This window comes from Cynara cardunculus (assembly GCF_001531365.2).
Source record: "Cynara cardunculus var. scolymus isolate 2C chromosome LG 1, CcrdV1, whole genome shotgun sequence".
Lineage (NCBI taxonomy): Eukaryota > Viridiplantae > Streptophyta > Magnoliopsida > Asterales > Asteraceae > Cynara > Cynara cardunculus.
Window position 1 is genome coordinate 7,291,178 of NC_037528.1, and position 13,709 is coordinate 7,304,886.

The 13,709-nt window shown below is 33.5% G+C and overlaps 1 protein-coding gene across 12 annotated transcripts; it reads right to left on the minus strand.

Annotated features, from left to right (window-relative positions):
* Positions 1 to 783: 783 nt before the first annotated feature.
* Positions 784 to 8,486, minus strand: LOC112516650 (putative lysine-specific demethylase JMJ16). 12 transcript variants are annotated; one of them, XM_025123870.1, is made up of 14 exons: positions 8,016 to 8,180; positions 7,722 to 7,769; positions 7,410 to 7,499; positions 6,704 to 7,045; positions 6,547 to 6,618; positions 6,386 to 6,463; positions 5,715 to 6,236; positions 4,809 to 5,030; positions 4,532 to 4,693; positions 3,723 to 4,091; positions 2,127 to 3,294; positions 1,934 to 2,037; positions 1,532 to 1,729; positions 784 to 1,278 (listed from the first exon to the last, which is right to left on the minus strand). In XM_025123870.1, exons 4-14 carry the CDS (start codon positions 6,995 to 6,997, stop codon positions 991 to 993), a joined length of 3,477 nt encoding a protein of 1,158 aa, XP_024979638.1. In that variant the 5' UTR covers positions 6,998 to 7,045; positions 7,410 to 7,499; positions 7,722 to 7,769; positions 8,016 to 8,180; the 3' UTR covers positions 784 to 990. The 12 variants fall into 12 exon arrangements, with proteins under 12 accessions (XP_024979638.1, XP_024979630.1, XP_024979647.1 ...); XM_025123862.1 differs by lacking the exons at positions 7,722 to 7,769; positions 8,016 to 8,180 and adding an exon at positions 8,358 to 8,486; XM_025123879.1 differs by lacking the exons at positions 7,722 to 7,769; positions 8,016 to 8,180 and adding an exon at positions 8,202 to 8,255.
* Positions 8,487 to 13,709: the final 5,223 nt, after the last annotated feature.

Below are 13,709 nucleotides of genomic sequence, written 5' to 3' on the forward strand. Positions count from 1 at the left end.
TTAAGAGTTTTTGTCAAATGATTTATAATATAGAATATATATTTTTTTATATAATTTAATTTAAGTTTAATAATAAAACAATTTATTTTTGGTTTAATATTATAAATTTTATAAAGATAATAATTAAATATTCTGTTAAAATTTAATGATTATACTAATTATATTTTAGATTTTTTATATTTTAAAAGAGATGTTTATCCTGTATTTGATTGTGTTTATCTGCAGTTAGTTACACGAATTCAGATATTGGATGAAATCGGATAGGGATAAACGGGTTTAAGAGTTTTTAAGAGTTTTAGCCAAATGTTTTATAAGATAGTATAGATAACTTAATTTAAGTTTAATAATTAAATAATTTATTTTTGGTTTAATAATATAACATTTTATAAAGATAATAATTAAGTATTCTGTTAGAATTTAATGATTATACTAATTATATTTTAGATTTTTTATATTTAAAATGAGATGTTTATCCTGTATTTGATTGTGTTTATCTGCAGTTAGTTACACGAATTCAGATATGAGATGAAATCGGATAGAGATGAAATCGGATAGGGATGAACGAGTTTAAGAGTTTTAAGAGTTTTAGCCAAATGTTTTATAAGATAGTATAGATTATAGATATAGATAGATAACCAACAGATAACATAGAAACGGAAAGAGCTACTTGACCATCATCGACGGCCGTATCAGCCACTAATTAGGGATCCACCGGAAAAATCCGCCGTTTGTTTTGTAGTATAAATGAAACTCAAAAGTGTAACAACGATCATAGAAACCTCAAAAATGAATCTTGGTTTCTTTAAATGAATACTAATCCCGAAGAAAAAAAGAACATAAACAACGACAATTTTCTATATGTTAAAACCCCTACAAAAAAACCTACCGCCAAGAACAAGCAGGTTAGCTGAATCCAACTGCCAGTTACTAAGATCATATCAATGGATTTACAAAGTGAAAAAAAAAAAAACAGGAGATCTTTACATATCGTCATCTCGGGCGTCCGCCAATCTCGTTCTTCAGAAGTCTAGTTACCCCGCCAGTTGAATCATTGCTACTCAAAACACTCAACAACGTGTTTAGCTCCTCCAAATTCGCCTTTTTGAAGAAGCCCGAGACAACAGTATCAACCTCGCTAGTCAAACCATTGTTTTCGGGATTGTTTGGATCTTGAATCTTTGACGACGACTTTCCAGCTTGGTCATGGGATTGAGAGTGAAAAGGCCGTGATTCCCAGTACTCTGTGCATAGCCGATGCCTGTCCATCGACTGAATACCCTACAGACGTCAAGAAAAAAGCGAAATCTGGTAAACATAACTTGCTAGAAAGAACAATGAAGCTTTTCTATTTGTTTTAAAACCAAACCGAACGAGCCCAGTATATCCTAGCTGGAGGTGGACCCTCTACCCACTGAATCCTTAAAGGAAACCCCGTAACTTTCATAAAAGCATCAATAAATCATGATGAGACAATGGGAAATAAGTATGATGATGCTAGAATTGGAAGTTTGGGAACATTGTGCAAGTTTACCTGCAAGATGGAAGGCGAAGAAAAACCGAACATTTCCATGCCATCAAGACTCCCAGGAGGCTGCAAAGGAGGAAGATTCGGTATTCCCGACTTATGTTGCTTTGAGATCTCATAATTAACTCTCTCCCTAACCATTTCCCAACATCTTGCAGCCGATAAATGAATAAATACTTCGTTTGGATGCTTCTCCAACGAAACCTGAGACAAGAAAAGCGCAAATTCATCGTCAGAGTTGCAGATTAAATCCATGAGCCAACTGTATCGAAGTTGTTGAGATACAACCTACAAGTAGGATACGATCCCAAGATTCTAATTCTGCGATCAAATTTTAGTTTTGATTGCATTAGGACCAAATCCTATTCAGTATGGTTAGGCATAAAGTAATAAATGATTCTCAATTACCATAAAAAGAGGTCTATTCTTTCCCGCATCAAGAATTTCTGAAACGTAGTAGCACATATCTGTAGGATCTGAAACATTTATGTACTTAACCCGGCTCCGAAAACCTGCAAATGACAATATTTAGAAATGGCATTCTTCAGAGAACAACAATAATTGGTGAAGCTTACAAGTTTTACTGTGTGATATATTATACCTTTAGGGTAAATGGCACGACTATCGCACCATAACTTTCCTGATTGGACCACACCAAATTCCAGAGGCTCAACATGACAGTTTATCCTCCGGACAACTTTCGCAATGCGAGGACCCTTCTGGCGAGGGTTTCTTTCCGGATGGTTTTGGGTGCAAGACTGAGTTCCTGATGCAGTTTGTACATTGTCTGCTGGTTTTGAGTTAGCATATAATCCAATAATTACAACTTTTTCCTCATTGTTAAGTATCCCACCGCCAGATTTTGGTATCGGCTGAGACACCCCACCTGTATTTTCCCCATTTAAGTTACTGGATTCCTTTGTAATTGTAAGAGCTTGTGATTTCGTAGTAGAGGGGACGGTATTTTCCGACAAAACTCTGTGGCAAGAAAGGTTTTCCGGGTGGGACTTGAGGGCATCTTCTTTCACTTGATCTTCACTTCCAATGCGCCCAGAAACTGGATCAGTCGTAACGGCTTGATTAAGTGGCAGGGAAGAGTCCTCACCCTCATCATCACTAAGCAATATAACATCATTTCCAACAACCAAAGGCTTGTTTGCCGAAGACGCAATCTCTTTCTTGCATTTAGAACTAGATTTTTTTGTTTCATCTTCATGTAAAGAATTAAGCGATATTGATGATTCCTTTGAATATCTTGAACCCATCCTACCACCAACCCCAGTTGGGTTCAAGAAATCTTGGACCCTCTCTGTTTTCCCTTTCAGTGAAGCAACAGATGGTACTGAACTCACCTCTTTGGCTGGTGATCCTGAAATGGAGCACGATTGTTTGCCATTGAGCTCTGGGGAGCGTGAGGTGTCTTTAGATACGTAAGAAGTTAGAGCAAGTCCAAGATCAAGTTTTGCCCATCTGTATACGGCACTCAATTTGCCCTCCAATGCTTCAACCAAAATAGATAAATCTTTGATGTCATAGCGGAGAAGAAAAAACTTTGCGCTCCAAGCACAAGAGCAAAACTGTTTTGCGTGATTTAAGCATGAATACTTATCGGGTGAACAATGGTGACAACCTGCAGCTGATAGATGCAAGTCAAAATAGCAAACACTACATTCTCTTTCACTTGTGGCGTCAAACGTTGCCTCCATCTTCAACGCCTGGGAAGTGTTGCAAAGGAAGTCCCTCCTCACACGCTCAATTTCCACACGCGCCTAAGAAGAAAATGACACGTTAAGAATGTCAAGTCATTCAAGGTATGTCCACCAAATTGCACGAGTTTCAAATTAGCTAAAAAGAAGCACAAGATAACATTTTTAGCATAACTCGAAGAAGATCCTGACTTAGATTAGTCTAAAAGATGAACCATAAAAACGGAAGGCATAAGGTTATGCCATTTACGCCTTCATTAAGAAGACTTGACATTAGACCCTTGTGTGAACAGTAGCCTAACGCCTAAAAACTTGTAAGATGTCGTTTTATGCTTCCATGCACAGCTGCACATTCAGTTTCTAAAAACTGATAAAAGTTGGGTGTTAATTTTGTAAAAATTCCATTTCAAATTTGGAAAAAATGTCCTTTTGATATGAAAAGCCAGCCTACATAAATAGCATATATGTATAGTCCATGACGAAAATATTACCTTAAGTGTTTGGGATAGGATCCCATCCTTCCCACAAACATCCTTCCATCTTAAGTTATCAGGTGTGTTCTTTCTGAGTAAATTAAGTTCCCAATGAGCTTTCACTGCATCTCTTGCAGCTCCAAGCAACAGTTTATCATGAGAAATGGAAGTTTTTCGGCCCTGCTCACGATAGAGCTCAATGGCATTATGCCCATGAGGCAACCAGTCAACAGGAGCCACGTTCACAGCCTCTGCACAGTTGAAGCCACAATTGAATCCTGAATGATATGCTCGAGGAAAGGTCAAAATAAACTCTCCTGGATTCTGAATGCAGCGGAAAACAGGAACTCCTTCGGATTTTAGTATGGATGGAGAGAGTTGAGTGACCTGCATTACAGGAAACAAGTTCACTAGAGCTCATAATCTCTGTATATTTTACAGAAAGAACCTCTTTTGTAATTACCAAAGAGCATACAAGATTAAATCTTAGAAAATCTCAGATAATTTGAAAAAGAAAAAAGCAAGGAAAGAAAACTACATCAATGTGATCTCATGGAAGCTGTATTTATTGCCATTTGGGATGTCATCCGAAATTGCAAGATTTTTGTTTTTCAAGAATTTCTAAGTTACAATTACCTATTTGCCACGTCTTATCACAAAAAATTGATAATGTCACACACTGCATAAAGGCAGTGTGGTTGAAGGCACACCAACCAGAAATTTAGAGGTCTAAGCCTTGCAAGAGACAGTGATGTGTGTGTTTCACCATTAAAAAGAACAGTAATTACTATTATTCAAGAATCATAAACTTAAAACATATTTCTCACCAGTTTGTGAAGCAAGTCGGGTTGTTCCGCAAAAAGATCAGGCAAATGCTTTCTCATTGCTGCCTCCAATTTAATAGCATCTTTCCCCGGTATGCCATACCACATCTTTGAAGCACCGAAATGCATGTAATTCATCGAATATAGATGATGGTCTTCAACATGCTGTTTTCAGAAACAAGTCCAGTAGGAAGAGAAAACAAGAAAACAATTAAATCTTATAACATCCAATGGTGCAGAGAAGTGCTAGAGGAAAAAATAGAAAGCAGGATCCACTCACCCAACAAAAAGAAGAAAAACACATTCCAATGTACAACCAAGGGACCAATACACCAGATATATCGCTGCTCTCATAGGAGAGTAGTGAGCCTGGAAGCCTCGGAAAGTTATTCAAGTTCCAACCAGATCTAACGTACTTTTCGTCTGACCCTGACACTTGGCAAGTTTCTTTTGGGAACCCGCTACCAAATGAACCAGTTTCCAAATCAGCACCATAAAGCACCTAAAATGTCGCAAGATAAACCATATCACTTGGAGGAAAAAACATCATGCAACCAGGTTAAAAAGGACAAATTGCATGAAAATGCAACATACCAATTCCTATTTTTGGTAACGTACTTTCAAAACCTTCATTTTGGTACCTCAGATGTAATATCTTATAAATCTAGACCAAAGTATGTTACACAAAATAGGAATGGAACCAAAGTACATAGCATTTTCATGTATTCTCATATGTAAACCAGATACCTAAATGTTTGAGATGACATATGAGGTACCAACATGAAGGCTTTGGAAGTACGTTCCATAAAAGAGGAACTGAACAAAGTACGTGGCATTTTAATGCAGTTTGTAAAAACAGGTTTATTTTACAAATGTATCATAGGCCATTTGCCAATCCAACAGCGTATCATATTTTGGCCAATCTGACAAATATATTCATCTCCTTTCTCTAATTAACAACTCCAATGAAAAATCTGGCAACAAATTGGAATGTCAAATAATGCGTATAAGCATTTTGGCACAGCAGATGCTTATCCAACGCCAGTGTGTTTTTGTAGTCAATTTTGAAACAAATGTTGGCCAAATTGATCAACCGGTCACCATTACTTTCTAAATTGATGAACGGCTAACACTATTCCTGTTTTTTTTGGTAATTAAGCCAAAAATACTATGTTTAGCAAGATACCTCAATTTCTTCGGTAGGCCTCTCTACCATGCGCCAATATTCACCCTCTATATTTTCTAAAGAGGGTTCCCACTGATCTTGGATAACAGAGTTCCCACATGCATCTGTCATCATTTCGTTTTTTCTGAAATACTGGGTCTTGAAATCATCTGCATATTTTTTAAACTCTCCAAGGGTGAACCTTGGACCAGGTTCGAAACCAAAACCAGCTTCAGGAACCATCACATCAGCAGGAGCTGCAATATCCGATCCATAAATCTTTTGATCTATCCCTGCTTTCGTGCATCTTCTCTTCTTCCTTTTCTTATTGCAACCAGGTCTACACATTTTGCTCAACGAATCCCGATTCTGAAGTTTGTCAACCCTCTGGATACGAGTAGCAAATGTCGAATTTTCCCATACAGCACTTTCCTTAAGAGGGCATGGAGGTTTCCATGATGAAGGTGGTACAATACGGCAAATGCCATATGCTTCAGCTTTATCACGTATGCTTGAAATGTACTTAAGAGTATCTTCAAACTCCTGAAAACCAATTACATTCAGTCATGAATCTGACTGTATAAGGGCAGGAACCAAGTCTCTTTAGAAACATCGATATATCAGTTTCTTGACTGTTTAAAAGAATGACTTTATAAGGATAAGAACATCAACTAGAGAGAAAAAATATATACCTCTTCATTTGGATAAAATACAGGAGCCTCAAGAAGATCGGGCCTTCGAGCTTCTTCTGGCCACCATTTTGCAATGACCTGAAAACTTAAATTTTTAGCTTAAGCATAAATGAAAACAGTAATTCAAAGTTCAAACTATAAAATGTATCAAGTTGGAGAACCTTTTGGCAGTTACTACACTTTTCACATCCACGAATAACCCCCTTAGTCATCCGAGCACTTGAAGTTTGATTCTGCATCAGTACCCTCAAGTCAAACAATATTATTCAGACACTATGAATACACCTATTTATTAGAAAACAAAATGTGAAGACCAACCTGCTCAGATTCAGACTCGTCTCCCGAACTGCTATTTAATTGGCTGTAGTTTATCCAAGGTCTACGCCTAATTGACCTCTTTATCTTTTCATCATCACTTTGTTCGAGCCCTGGTTCCTTCTTGGCTGGCTGCAATTCAGAAGCACTCACAGAAACAGAACTAGTAGATGCAACTTTGCTATCCTCAACCCTTTTCAAAGAAAAGGCCGTAAGAGACTCAAACCCTGGTGGAATCGAAGGAATATCCATGCTCTCTTCTTTAACGTGATGCCTGATGAGTTCCGTCCCCATCATGAGAATGCTTCACTGAAACGCTTGTTTAAGATTCTCTGAATAATTTGCCTGCATCACGATCATTATAATAATCACATTATAATTACAAAGACTTGTATATCCAACTAGTTTTCTTATAAGGCGATGAAACTGATATAAAATATAACATTTGATTATACATTTTCTTTCATCATTTGTTGCTTATCCTTGTTTCTTGTAAGTTCAATAAATGTATATTTGTATTCAGTCCTTAATAACTTTAAGAACACAGCTACTCATAAATCAATAGATCATGATTACAATAACATTCAAACACCATCGATTGAACATCGTGCAGAGCAATAATAACAGCGGATCTCATCAATGGTGAATATATGTATGTGTGTGCAACTAAAAACAAACTAAAAGTTCAAAGGACATGAATATTCATTACCCCCAAAAGAGAGTGCAATCTTCTTTAGCCAAATGCAGTTCAGGCCCAGATGTTGAACATAGTTCTAGATTTTCATCATTTCAATGAACCCTAAGAATCCAATACATGACAAGTGATTAAAAAGTGAAATCAAAAAACAATAGTCAATTTAAAGCTTAATCAATTAATAACAAATTAAAACACAACAGATCTGATCTAACCTGCCCTAACCCAGATTCCCAAAATTACCCAGCAAACATCAATCAATCAGTTTGGGGTTACAGAATGATAATCGACAAAACAAAACAAAATCAGTACAGACTCAGAACCCACTTTCAATAAAAACAATACAAGCATGACCTGGTCAAAATCCCTAAAAAACTGCAAGAAAAAATTGGATCAGAAAATAAGGGAAAACCCCCAGAAAAGAAATCACATGAACACAAGATAAGGATTACATATATTCATCAAAAACAGATAAGGATTACATATTTGTATACAAGTAAATACCCAAATTGAAAGCAACCTACAAAAACATATGTATTAACAAAACGGCAAACATAATAAAAATACAAAACCTAACCCTAGATAATATCCCAAACAACACGTCTTCTTGGTTATGAATACCTGTGTAGGATTCATTAGACACAGTTCTGTCTTGTGTGGGATGATGAAATTGTAAGGAAATTTGAGGTGGGTTTGGTTTGGATTTTAATTTTTGAGGCAAAACAGTAAATATTTTTACAAAAAGACTGGTCCAACCAACTTAAAGTTTTGTAGGGAAAGCATTGATTTAATTAGATGTTTAATTACCATTTTATTGTGTTAGCAGGGGAGGACCATGGATTTGTTTCTTGATTCAACAAAAGTCATGGTTGAGCCGAGAAATTGGGGAGAAATTGAATTCAATCTCTTTTTCTAATAAATTCTTTTATTTATCTTTTTTTTTTAGGGTTTATTATTGTTTACCTGTGTCGTGGTTATGAACACGAATTCAGATTGATGATGCGTGAAGGGAATTGGATCTTTCTTGTGACTCCTTGTTTTCTTGAATTGGACGGTCAAGATGGACACACACTCCCGATTGCAATGGTTTTCAAGAATCCCAATCATGTTATGTCCTTCTGCACAACCCACTCGCCTATTTTTATATATCCATACTTACTTCACATTTTTTTTAAAACAAATTAATCTTTTTTCGTTATAAAATATCATGAAATCTGATTCTTTTAAAATATTTTCAACAACTATGTTATAATATTTATCTTCGGGTGTTTTTGCATAAATTTTTAAAATGAAATTACATTCAACTCCAACGATTACTTTATTTTAGCAATTCAATCATTAACTAATATTAATAAAATATTCATTATATTTTGATATAACTAGAAGGGTACCCGCACAATGCAGTGGGATACATCTTGATTTTAATATTTCATTTTATTCTTTATCTTGGTCGATATTATTATATGGTCTTATGTGATTTTGGAAAAGTGATAATGTTTTTATTTTTTTAAAAAAATATAAATTTAAAGTTATCATAAAAATTTGACAAAAATAATACGACATTAATATCATATTAACTATTTAAAATTCCTCACTTATGTGTAATATTCAATTTTTTTATTATAATTTAATTTAGTTTCAATGACGAAGTAACTTATATTTGGTTTAATAATATAATTTTTTTATAAAGATAATAATTAATTATTTTGTTCGAAATTGATAATTATCTTAATTATATTTTATATTTTTTATATTTTAAAATGAAATGTTTATCCTCTATTTGATTATGTTTATTCGCAGTTAGTTACACGAATTCAAACATTGAGCTTTAATAAGTTGTACTTGTACATAATTTACTTGTAATCTTGAATTTTAAGTAATATGCATCAATAAACAGTATTTCATGCATAAAAAATAGTTTTTAAAAGTTTTTGTCAAATAATTTATAACATAGTATAAATACTATTTCTCTTTCTTAAACATTTAATTTTAATGTCTCCTATAATAATTAAATATTATTTATCTCTCTTGAATATAGAGTTTTAGAGATTTCTACTTTTTCTCTCTCTTTTTTTCTCTATTTAAACATATGTTATAGCATAGTTGTTAGAGTAAAAATATACCTTAAATATCTAAAATATCTATTTTAACACATTTGTTAGAGATGTTAGTTTTGTAAAAAGGTATTATAAGAATTTTCATTATCTTTTGATGATTTTAATTAAATCATATGCCAAGTTAAGACTTAGGTGGTATTTCATTCACAAAATGGAATTTGTCAAGTGAATTTTAATGAAATTTAATCATGTTTCGACCATGTTTTTGGTTGGTAAAAATTGGAATGAAATATGTCAAAAGAACTCGAAGTTGTCTGTTTGATTCGTTGAATATAACAGTGATGGTGGGATGGAAGCGGTAGTAGCGTCGATGGTAGCGGTGGTGGGGTGGAGGCGTTAATGGTGTCGATGCTAGTGGTGGTGCGGGCAATGACGATGGTGGCGGAGGCTACAGCGACGACGAGGATGAAGGCAACAGTGGTAACGACAACGGTGATGGTGGTGGCGGCAGCGATGGTGACAATCATATGGGATGGAATAGAATGAAGTAAATATAAGAGTATAATAGTTTTCTAAACAAATGAGATGAAGGAATCGTAGTTCCTATTAGAACCCAAGGAGTTTACATTTCATCATATCTGGGATTTGAATTCCTTGCTAAAACTCAAACAATGAACTAAACGCATTAATTAAATTTGGTCAATTGAGTTGACCTTTCAATTTCTTCAAATTTTATTGGATTCTAACCAACCAAATTTCACATACGTTTTTCCAAAGACAACAACAATGTAAACTAGCAAATGTTTGAAAAATAATAAAGCATGTCAACTTATTTTAATACCTACTTTAAAAAAGTTGAAATTCATGGTAGTTATCATCGTGTAGAAAAAGATTGATAAATGTTTAAGTAGGACTTGGGATAGCTTTTGGCCCTGGCTTATTTGGCGACGTTGAAAACGTAAACTATCTAATGCTTCGTTTATCGTATAATTATACATGATAATTATGCTAATTACATTGTTTTAAGGGCTAAATGCATGAAATAGCAACATATTTTCATAAATTTTCTTATTATAGCATTCTACTTTTGTTTTTCTTTATTACAACAATGTACTTTCAAATTATTTTTTATTAAGGCATTGTACTTTAAAAAATCTACCCATAATAGCAATGGGTAACCTGTTACCTTTTAAACCGATTAACCCTTTGATTTTTTTGCTTGTGTGGCTTTAATGAGGTGATGTAGATGCCACATCATTTTGATGACTAAACTAAAATTAAAATAAAAACCTATTTCAAATTATTATTAGTGATTTTCATTTTTCATTGCTATGATCTAAAAAAACATTTAATTTTTTTTACTTTTTCTTATTAAGTTGCATTCAAATTAAATATTCTTGGAGTAAAATATTTAATAAATAAATATGAAACATTATTTTCGAGATATATTTTGTTTGTAAAAAAAGTAATTTTTCCTATTTTATGTTGTTTAAATAAATACATATATTTTAAAGTTCTCTTTAAAATATTAACAAAATAAATTGTTATCTACAATTTTTTAATATTGTTATATTAATAAATAATTCAAAAAAGTCTAATTAATTTAATATATTTATACGTCAAGTAAAAAGTTTTTGAACAAATATAATATATTCTTTAAAAGATAATATTTTTTGGTAAAAAATGAACAATTCTTATTTTCTTTTTTTCAAAAAATGCATATTTTTTAAAAATGTTAGCGAAGTAAGTTGTGTTCTACTGGTTTTATTGATATTGGTATATTAATGAATAATTTAGAATTTTTTTAATGCATTTAATATATTTATTAAATAACATGTAAAATATCTAAATATTAAAAGTAAAAATACAGTGTTTAATAAGAACTAGTAGATGCTATAATATAATAATTTTGAAAGTACAATGATGTAGTAAGAAAGTCACATCACTATAGTACATGTGGACAGCCTATGTGGACAATGAGGTGTCATGGAAACCTAGTATAATGGGTAAATTTAAATCAAAAGGTTACCCAATGCTATAATGGGTAAAATTTTCAAAGTACAACGTCTTAATAAAAAATAGTTTGAAAGTACATTGCTATAATAAAAAAAACTGAAAGTACAATGCTATAATAAAAAAATTTATGAAAGTAGATTGTTATTTTGTGCATTTTGCCCTTGTTTTAATCAAGTTATGTAACATGAAATATTGATAGTTAAAATGATCACCATTGTGTGTTTTGTCATAAATTAACTGTTTATTTTAGTTGATTTATTAAATTTCTATGAAAAAAACATAATACTCAGTTATGGATATAATTCTCGATGTATTTTCTTAAAAAGTTTTTTTCCGCTAATAAGTGTTTATTAAAGTGCGTAAAAAGTGAAATTTGTTCTAGATTGAGTACGTAGATGATTGTTTTGACGTTCATATAGATTTGTTCAATGGAATTTATCATTCCAATTTTTTGGAATTCTATCTGAATCTTATGAATAAAACGCCCCTTAGGGTTTGGTGTTAATTTTAAATTGATTTGTTTAAATGAGTAATGACAGATTTGGTCCCTGTGGTTATATCAAAATCATGCATTAAGTCCCCCCAAACAAACTAATTACAGATTCATCATTGTGGTTTTAGTTTAGTTTTAGATTGGGTCCCTTATTGTAACGCCGTTAAGTCAAGGGTAATATGACCTCTTTCATCTTCATTTATTAGTTCATATTATATATACATACACTCACACACACACATAAACTACAACTCCATTGTTAAAAAGACTACAACTTCATCGACCCCTCTTCCTCACCATCGACCCACTCCCATTGAGTCGACGAGTCCTCTTCCTCACTGTCGACCAACTCCATCGACCCCTCTTCCTCACCTTCAACCAACTCCATCAACCCTCTTCCTCACCGTCGATCTTCCTCACACTTTTTTATCACAAAATCCTTGATCTTTTGTTTTTGTTTCCATCGATCTTGCTTGTTGATTTAGAGAGAAACTTCACACATGTTCGCTCATAAGGTAAAGAAGTACATTAAAAATCAAAATAAGAGTCACATAATAGAAAATGTAGATCTATATATGGTTCCAGATCAATGATTTCATTTTTAAAGACAGTGATCTTCTTCTTCCTCCCTATCCTCCACACTAATCCGAGGATGTTAGTTGTGGTGATGGGTTTTTGATCGTTCCTTGTGGAACACCCCGATGTCTCGCCAATGCTAACAATGAGAACCAATTTGATCGATGAATAGGTTTCACGAACAAACAAATCAAAGTTGAATTAAATTAGTTTTCGTTGTTGTTTTCGTGTAAGAATGTCGATTTTCATTTCATGGATGGAATGGGGGTCAATGGGAGGGGTGCGGTTGGATTTGGAGACGGTTTTCTTCACATATTTGGTTCAATGGGTTATAGATGTCGAGGGAAAGAAGAAGAGAGAGCGATGGATTTGGACGAAGATGTCTGCCGGAGTAAAGGTTGTTATGAGGGAGATGGAGGACAATGGTGATTTTGGTTTGTATATGTATAGATATGATATTTACAAATAATGTAACAATGTATAACATAATAATTATATAGATATTATATATAATTTAATTTTAATAAATATATAAATTAAATATTTTTTATTTTATTAAAAGAAAAAAGTAAAAGGACTAAAATACACTTGACTTAACGGGGCTAACGCTAATGGCGTTAAATAAAGAGACCTAATCCATAACAAAAGTGAAACCACAATGACCATACATGTAATTAGTTCGTTTGGGGGACCTGATCTAAATTCTCAACAAACCACAGGGACTAAATTTGTAATTCACTCGTTTTAAATGGATTAATCGTAAGATTAAGTTTCCAAAAATCTCAAATATTCTATTTAGGTGAGCATGCATCGGGTCGGATCAGATCGGGGCAAAACATTACAAAACCCAATCGGGTTTTGGGTAAGACTTATACCCACATGGTGGATTGTTAGTTTGCAGAAATGAAATGGATTTGAGAGAATTTGGATTTCAAATCCATTTTAATCTCACATTTGGTTTGTTGGATTGTCCGAATTTAAAACCATAAGGGTGCGTTTGGTTTGCGGGAATGTTTTTGAGGGATTTGGATTCCCTTGAGGGATTTGGATTCCATGGGATTTGGATTGGATTGGATTTGAAATCCATTCCTCTGTTTGGTTTGTAGGATTTGGTTTCTAATACTTCGAATAATTTTTTTAACCTAATCTGTGTTCATGAGATTTCAACCTAAT

Coding starts and splice junctions, on each gene's coding strand:
- LOC112516650 (XM_025123862.1), bottom strand. CDS start 6,997: ATGATGGGGACGGAACTCATCAGGCATCACGTTAAAGAAGAGAGCATG. Junction 3,295..3,722: donor TCCTATCCCAAACACTTAAG/GTAATATTTTCG, acceptor TTTTCTTCTTAG/GCGCGTGTGGAAATTGAGCG. Junction 2,038..2,126: donor TCGTGCCATTTACCCTAAAG/GTATAATATATC, acceptor TGTCATTTGCAG/GTTTTCGGAGCCGGGTTAAG.